This window comes from Triticum aestivum, chromosome 1B (genome assembly GCF_018294505.1).
Source record: "Triticum aestivum cultivar Chinese Spring chromosome 1B, IWGSC CS RefSeq v2.1, whole genome shotgun sequence".
Classification (NCBI taxonomy): domain Eukaryota; kingdom Viridiplantae; phylum Streptophyta; class Magnoliopsida; order Poales; family Poaceae; genus Triticum; species Triticum aestivum.
In genome coordinates this window covers 590,241,254-590,248,047 of record NC_057795.1, presented here as the reverse complement: position 1 = coordinate 590,248,047, position 6,794 = coordinate 590,241,254, and the positions used below count along the sequence as shown (strand labels likewise).

Below are 6,794 nucleotides of genomic sequence, written 5' to 3'. Positions count from 1 at the left end.
CTGTGGACTGGCCCCCATCAGCCCGTAAACTAATGTGTTGGATTTGAAGGATAGGATTGACCCATCGCAGTGAGTTAAAGTTTAACCACGTATTTGATTAGCAGAATATTAGTGCATGTCAAAAAAATTACTAGTCATGTTTTTTTGGTCAATTACTAGTCATATTTAAATGTTGTTTTTAATAACAATATTTTTGCTACATATATTTTTATTTTACTAGTTTAAATTATGATTTAAATATGGCCGAAACACACAAGCGTAGGCCCTTCCCAGTGCTCCATCGTGGACAGATGCTAAGCATGCCACATAAGCAAAAAAGTGACATGTCACAACATTTAAGGAGGGGAGAGAGTACTTTGATGACCCTAGAAAAAACCAATGCCAAGCGCGAGAACCTAGGCAAACCACTTAAATTAAACAATTTGGTTAATGCATGAAAAATTTTAGGTGCTAACTCATTAAATAAAGTGTGCTTAGCAACAAGTTAAGCACCTATCCATTGGAACTTGAGTTGTTAAAGTATTTAATGCACTTAGCACCTCATCTAAGACTAGCCACAATGGATAGTAACATACAGTACTCCCTCCGTCTAGGTGATTAAGTCATCTTAGGTTGTGCACCGTGACCAAGGAGGAGGGGAAAACGAGAGAACTTAATGTTTATTTGCTAATTAATAACATTGCATGCAATGAACTAACCACTGCATGTCGTTTTTAGTAGTCTCAAGTCATTAAAAGCATGCACACCCCACATCTCTTATTGGTTGATATGTCAAGAAACAAGAAGCGATGTAGAATTTAATGCATCGCGCCCAAGTGTTTTGGGATTATTTGATTTTTCGTAAGATGACTTACACACCTAGACGGAGGAAGTAGTAACATACACATATTCCTAGACTATGTTACTACCTCAATAGTGGGTAGTAACATAAGTGTGGTAACATAAGTGTGGTAATATTGCATTGGGACATGTGATGTTACAGTAACTAGCTAAGTTACTAGTATTACGTCTCTCCACATTAACTCACTGTCATATAAACAAATTTGCTGAGTTGAATTCGATGTTACTACCGAAGTTACTCCCACCGTGGCTAGTCTTTGCATTGGAAGAGGTCTAATCCGAACAGCTACTGGTTGAACTCCGCTACACAGCGTGCGTGTGCCCTGGGCATTGACACTTGGACCGAGCAACCCCGAGCATTTTGACACCTGGCGTTCGCAGCGCGGACGTGTCATTGCCCCAGGTACACCAGGAGTCAGGAGAAAACCTCGTGACTGGACCGAATCCGCAATGAACTTGTGGGATGGAACGGAAAAAAAGTCCAGAAATGGTGCGCGGGACCCAGCCGTGGACTCACCTAGCCCACAGGTCAGACACTACCGCCTAGATACCGGGCCCGAGAAAGCCGACACCGAGCAACCGCATCCACTGCGTGCACAAGCGTCGCGCATCGGAGGCGCCGCCCCTGCCAATCCAACGGCCAGGAGAGCGCGCGGCCCCACAGCGTCAGACGAACACTCCAGTGCCATCTCGCCGCTTCCGTTTCCGGCGGCTTCCACTACCTTCTAGACCCCCGGCGAACTCTCCGCTCCCTCCTTCTTATGCCCGCCGCTCTCCGGCCCCCAACACCATCAGAATCCAGAACTCCAGAAGCAGAGCAATCCCACAAACACTTGGTGATCCCAAATTCCCAATCAATCTTCCAACCCAAAGTCTGTCTGATCCATTGTAGGTTGTGAGCGCAAGCAGCGGCGGCCATGAACCCGGACAACTTCACGCACAAGACCAACGAGGCGCTGGTGGCGGCGCACGAGGCGGCGTCGGAGGCCGGCCACGCGCAGATCACGCCGCTGCACCTGGCGGCGGCGCTGGCGGCGGACAGGTCGGGCATCCTGCGGCAGGCGGTGGCGGGGGCGTCCGGCGGGAACGCGTCCGCGGGGGACTCGTTCGAGCGCGTGCTCTCCGCCGCGCTCAAGAAGCTGCCGTCGCAGTCGCCGCCGCCGGACTCCGTGCCGGCCTCCACGGCGCTCATCAAGGCCATCCGCCGCGCGCAGTCGGCGCAGAAGAAGCGCGGGGACTCGCACCTCGCCGTCGACCAGCTGCTCATGGGCCTCCTCGAGGACGCGCAGATCGCCGACTGCCTCAAGGAGGCCGGCGTGTCCGCCTCGCGGGTGCGCGCCGAGCTCGAGAAGCTCCGCGGCGGGGACAACGCGCGCAAGGTCGAGTCCGCCTCCGGCGACACCAACTTCCAGGCGCTCAAGACGTACGGCCGCGACCTCGTCGAGGTGGCCGGCAAGCTCGACCCCGTCATCGGCCGCGACGAGGAGATCCGCCGCGTCGTGCGCATCCTCTCGCGCCGCACCAAGAACAACCCCGTCCTCATCGGCGAGCCCGGCGTGGGCAAGACGGCCGTCGTGGAGGGCCTCGCGCAGCGCGTCGTGCGCGGGGACGTGCCCAGCAACCTGCTCGACGTCCGCCTCGTCGCGCTCGACATGGGCGCCCTCGTCGCCGGCGCCAAGTACCGCGGCGAGTTCGAGGAGCGGCTCAAGGCCGTGCTCAAGGAGGTGGAGGAGGCCGACGGCAAGGTCATCCTCTTCATCGACGAGATACACCTCGTCCTCGGTGCCGGCAGGACGGAGGGGTCCATGGACGCGGCCAACCTGTTCAAGCCGATGCTCGCGCGTGGCCAGCTCCGGTGCATCGGCGCCACCACGCTGGAGGAGTACCGCAAGTACGTCGAGAAGGACGCCGCGTTCGAGCGGCGGTTCCAGCAGGTGTACGTGGCCGAGCCGAGCGTCGCCGACACCATCAGCATCCTGCGAGGGCTCAAGGAGAAGTACGAGGGGCACCACGGCGTGCGCATCCAGGACCGCGCCATCGTCGTCGCGGCGCAGCTCTCGGCGAGGTACATCATGGGCCGGCACCTGCCGGACAAGGCCATCGACCTGGTGGACGAGGCGTGCGCGAACGTGAGGGTGCAGCTGGACAGCCAGCCGGAGGAGATCGACAACCTGGAGAGGAAGCGGATTCAGCTGGAGGTGGAGCTCCACGCGCTGGAGAAGGAGAAGGACAAGGCCAGCAAGGCCCGGCTGGTGGAGGTGAGGAAGGAGCTGGACGACCTGAGGGACAAGCTGCAGCCGCTGACCATGAAGTACCGCAAGGAGAAGGAGCGGATCGACGAGATCCGGAAGCTGAAGCAGCGGCGCGAGGAGCTGCAGTTCACGCTGCAGGAGGCGGAGCGGCGCATGGACCTGGCACGCGTCGCCGACCTCAAGTACGGCGCCCTCCAGGAGATCGACGCCGCCATCGCCAAGCTGGAGGGCGAGACCGGCGAGAACCTGATGCTCACCGAGACCGTCGGCCCCGAGCAGATCGCGGAGGTGGTGAGCCGGTGGACCGGCATCCCGGTGACCCGGCTCGGGCAGAACGACAAGGAGCGGCTGGTGGGCATGGCGGACAGGCTGCACACGAGGGTGGTCGGGCAGACGGAGGCCGTGAACGCCGTCGCCGAGGCGGTGCTGAGGTCCAGGGCGGGGCTTGGACGGCCGCAGCAGCCCACCGGGTCGTTCCTCTTCCTGGGCCCGACCGGCGTAGGCAAGACCGAGCTCGCCAAGGCCCTCGCCGAGCAGCTGTTCGACGACGAGAACCTGCTCGTCCGCATCGACATGTCCGAGTACATGGAGCAGCACTCCGTCGCTCGCCTCATCGGAGCGCCACCTGGGTAAGCACACTGAGCCACTGATGATTTCCACTAAAATTTGTTCATTGCTGCATTCTTTTAGCCGTAAACAAAGACTGAATTTGGGTTCTGATTTGGGATTACAAATTGTTCTTGTGAATGCAGCTATGTCGGGCACGAGGAGGGCGGGCAGCTGACGGAGCAGGTGAGGAGGCGGCCGTACAGCGTGATCCTGTTCGACGAGGTGGAGAAGGCGCACGTGGCGGTGTTCAACACGCTCCTCCAGGTGCTGGACGACGGCCGGCTGACCGACGGGCAAGGCAGGACGGTGGACTTCCGGAACACCGTGATCATCATGACCTCCAACCTCGGCGCCGAGCACCTCCTCGCCGGGATGGTCGGCAAGAACTCCATGAAGGTCGCGCGCGACCTCGTCATGCAGGAGGTATGTATGTGTGGATCAGCTCAATCTCCACTACAGAAGCACCGATGTACCTCTGATCTGCAATGTGATGCTGAACTTCGTGTGTGGTTGTGTGCGCAGGTGAGGAGGCACTTCAGGCCGGAGCTGCTGAACCGGCTGGACGAGATCGTCGTCTTCGACCCGCTGTCCCACGAGCAGCTGAGGAAGGTCGCTCGCCTGCAGATGAAGGACGTGGCCGTCCGGCTCGCCGAGCGCGGCGTCGCCCTGGCCGTCACCGACGCCGCGCTGGACGTCATCCTGTCGCTGGCCTACGATCCAGTACGTGACTGCATCCTACTACTAAATTTCTGATTTTTTTTCACCTTCTTTGGACTCGGACGCTGACTCTGTTTGTTGTTGCAGGTGTATGGCGCTCGGCCGATCAGGAGGTGGATCGAGAAGCGGGTGGTGACGCAGCTGTCCAAGATGCTGATCCAGGAGGAGATCGACGAGAACTGCACGGTGTACATCGACGCCGCCAACAAGGACGAGCTGGCCTACCGGGTGGACCGCAGCGGCGGGCTGGTGAACGCCGAGACGGGGCAGAGGTCCGACATCCTCATCCAGGTGCCCAACGGCGCCCTCGGCGGCGGCGGCGGCGAGGCGGCCAAGGCCGTGAAGAAGATGAGGGTGATGGAGGACGGGGACGAGGACAGCATGGACGAGGATGTTTGAACTCTTGAAGCTGAAATGAAGCTTGCTGAAGTGCCTGTCGGATGGAGTGTGTTGATGAGTTGCGGTGAGGCTCTGTGACGCGTGTGTCGTGTGGCCGGAAGCTGTTACGGCTTCGGGAATAATCTTCCTTCTGTGTTTTTGTGAGTCGGTTGAAAGCGAAGAGAATAGAGTGTCTTGTGAATTGCCTTCCGAATTGGTCGTTTCTTGCCCAAAAAAATCGTGTACCTAAGCAATTTTTTTCTCGCTTATTATATCATCATCGCGACAAATGCATCGACCGATAAAACCAACTAACGAATTATACACAATAGCTAAATGTGAGTCACTGAAATTCGAATTTGGGTTGGTTGAATTCGAGAATGAAGAAGAAAGCGTCGGAGATGAAGAAGGAAGTCGTCTCTTACGTGGGGTGGGCATTCGCCAGAGAAGCACGGTTGAAGAAAGGGTTTTCAGCGAGTGATTTTGCATCGGACGGCTCAAAAAAGCGACTGGCCCAATTTCTTTTTCCAACATGTCAAGAAACTTTGAAAATTCTCAAAGGGAACTTGATGCGAGCTATATATGAGTTTGTTATTCATTCAACATCCAATTCCATCTGTTGAGCAATAGTCACTAGTCATTTTGACCAATAATTAACAGACATGTTAAGAAACTTTGGAAATTCTCAAAGGGAACTTGGTGCGAGTGCACCCTATATGTACCAAATACGAGTAATTTAGTAACCGTAAAAAAGTAAAAAAAGTAAAAAATGAAATATAATCAAGTATTGGATTAGTATAAAAAGCTTCCTGGACTGTTTCACATTGACTTAGGGCAAAAGATGAATAAATTAGTGATGACAAAGTAACTTGAATAGTACTATTGGTACACATGTCCGTGCGTTGCACCGGGCAAAAAAAGGCACAACCTGCTTCCTGTGCCATTATGCACCATTTTATATCTAATTGTAATAAAAGTTAATGAAAATGTTAAACGTTAAATTTTTTTTTAAAAAAAAAATAGAAGGTAATGTTTACATAAAATTAGGATACTTTTTAAAGAATAGTTAACATTTTTATGAAATTTGAACATTTCTTTAAAAAATATCACTTTTTGAACAGATGTTTTTCTTGCAAAGAATCATTTTTAGGGGTAATAGCATTTTTTCTGCACACTATATTTCTGAAAATGTTTTGTTTTTTGAAAAATGTTTTTTTGCACAACCTGCTTCATGTGTCATTGTGCACCATTTTTTATATCCAATTTCAATAAACGTTGAAGATAAGGTTAAACGTTAAAATTTTCTTTTTCAATAAAAGTTAATGTTTGCATAAATTTGAAAAACTTTTTAAAGAAGAGTTATCTTTTTTATGAATTTTGAACATTTCTCTGAAAAAGAACATATTTTGAACAAATGTTTTTCTTGAACTTTTTGGGCTTGACCCAAACGACTTGGACTACACAAACATGCACGCTCTCATAAAAGAGACAGTCGTTGCAATACAAAATGCACGCACTGTCTCTGTTCAGGTTCCCTATTTCACTGTCCTTAGTTGCTGACGCTGCCGCCAGCCGCCGAATCCCCCCCCCCCCCCCCCCCCCCCCCCGCCCCTGCAGAGGAGCAAGCGCTCGTTGTCCCAGTCCCTCCAGCCCTGCAGCCCTCGACCACCACTTCGATCGGAGAGTGTTGCCACGGCGATGACGAACCCTTCTCTGCCGCCTCCTCGTTCCTCCCCATGCTCTCCCTCACGTCTCCTCCGCATCGGCGCGCAGGGCAAGCGCAAGGCCGCCGTCCATGGCAGTCGTTGCCTCGGGCAGCCAAAACTAGTACTCCCTCCATCCCAAAATATCTGTCGCGAGTGGTAAATTTTTTAAAAAAAATCCTGGATGTTTTTGGGACACAGCACAACCGACAGTACAGAGAATCATCAGTCGTCGTCGTCGCATCGCACACTCCACTCACATTCACCATTCCGCGAGTGAATAGCATAAAACTAT

The 6,794-nt window shown here is 53.4% G+C and overlaps 1 protein-coding gene across 1 annotated transcript; it reads left to right on the top strand.

The window, feature by feature from the left end:
- Positions 1–1,600: 1,600 nt before the first annotated feature.
- Positions 1,601–5,006, top strand: LOC542835 (chaperone protein ClpB1). Its single transcript, XM_044559920.1, has 4 exons — positions 1,601–3,721; positions 3,845–4,124; positions 4,224–4,421; positions 4,506–5,006. Exons 1-4 carry the CDS (start codon positions 1,758–1,760, stop codon positions 4,815–4,817), a joined length of 2,754 nt encoding a protein of 917 aa, XP_044415855.1. The 5' UTR covers positions 1,601–1,757; the 3' UTR covers positions 4,818–5,006.
- The last annotated feature ends 1,788 nt before the right edge of the window (positions 5,007–6,794 follow it).

Coding starts and splice junctions, on each gene's coding strand:
- LOC542835 (XM_044559920.1), top strand. CDS start 1,758: ATGAACCCGGACAACTTCACGCACAAGACCAACGAGGCGCTGGTGGCG. Junction 4,125..4,223: donor GCGACCTCGTCATGCAGGAG/GTATGTATGTGT, acceptor TTGTGTGCGCAG/GTGAGGAGGCACTTCAGGCC. Junction 4,422..4,505: donor TGTCGCTGGCCTACGATCCA/GTACGTGACTGC, acceptor TTGTTGTTGCAG/GTGTATGGCGCTCGGCCGAT.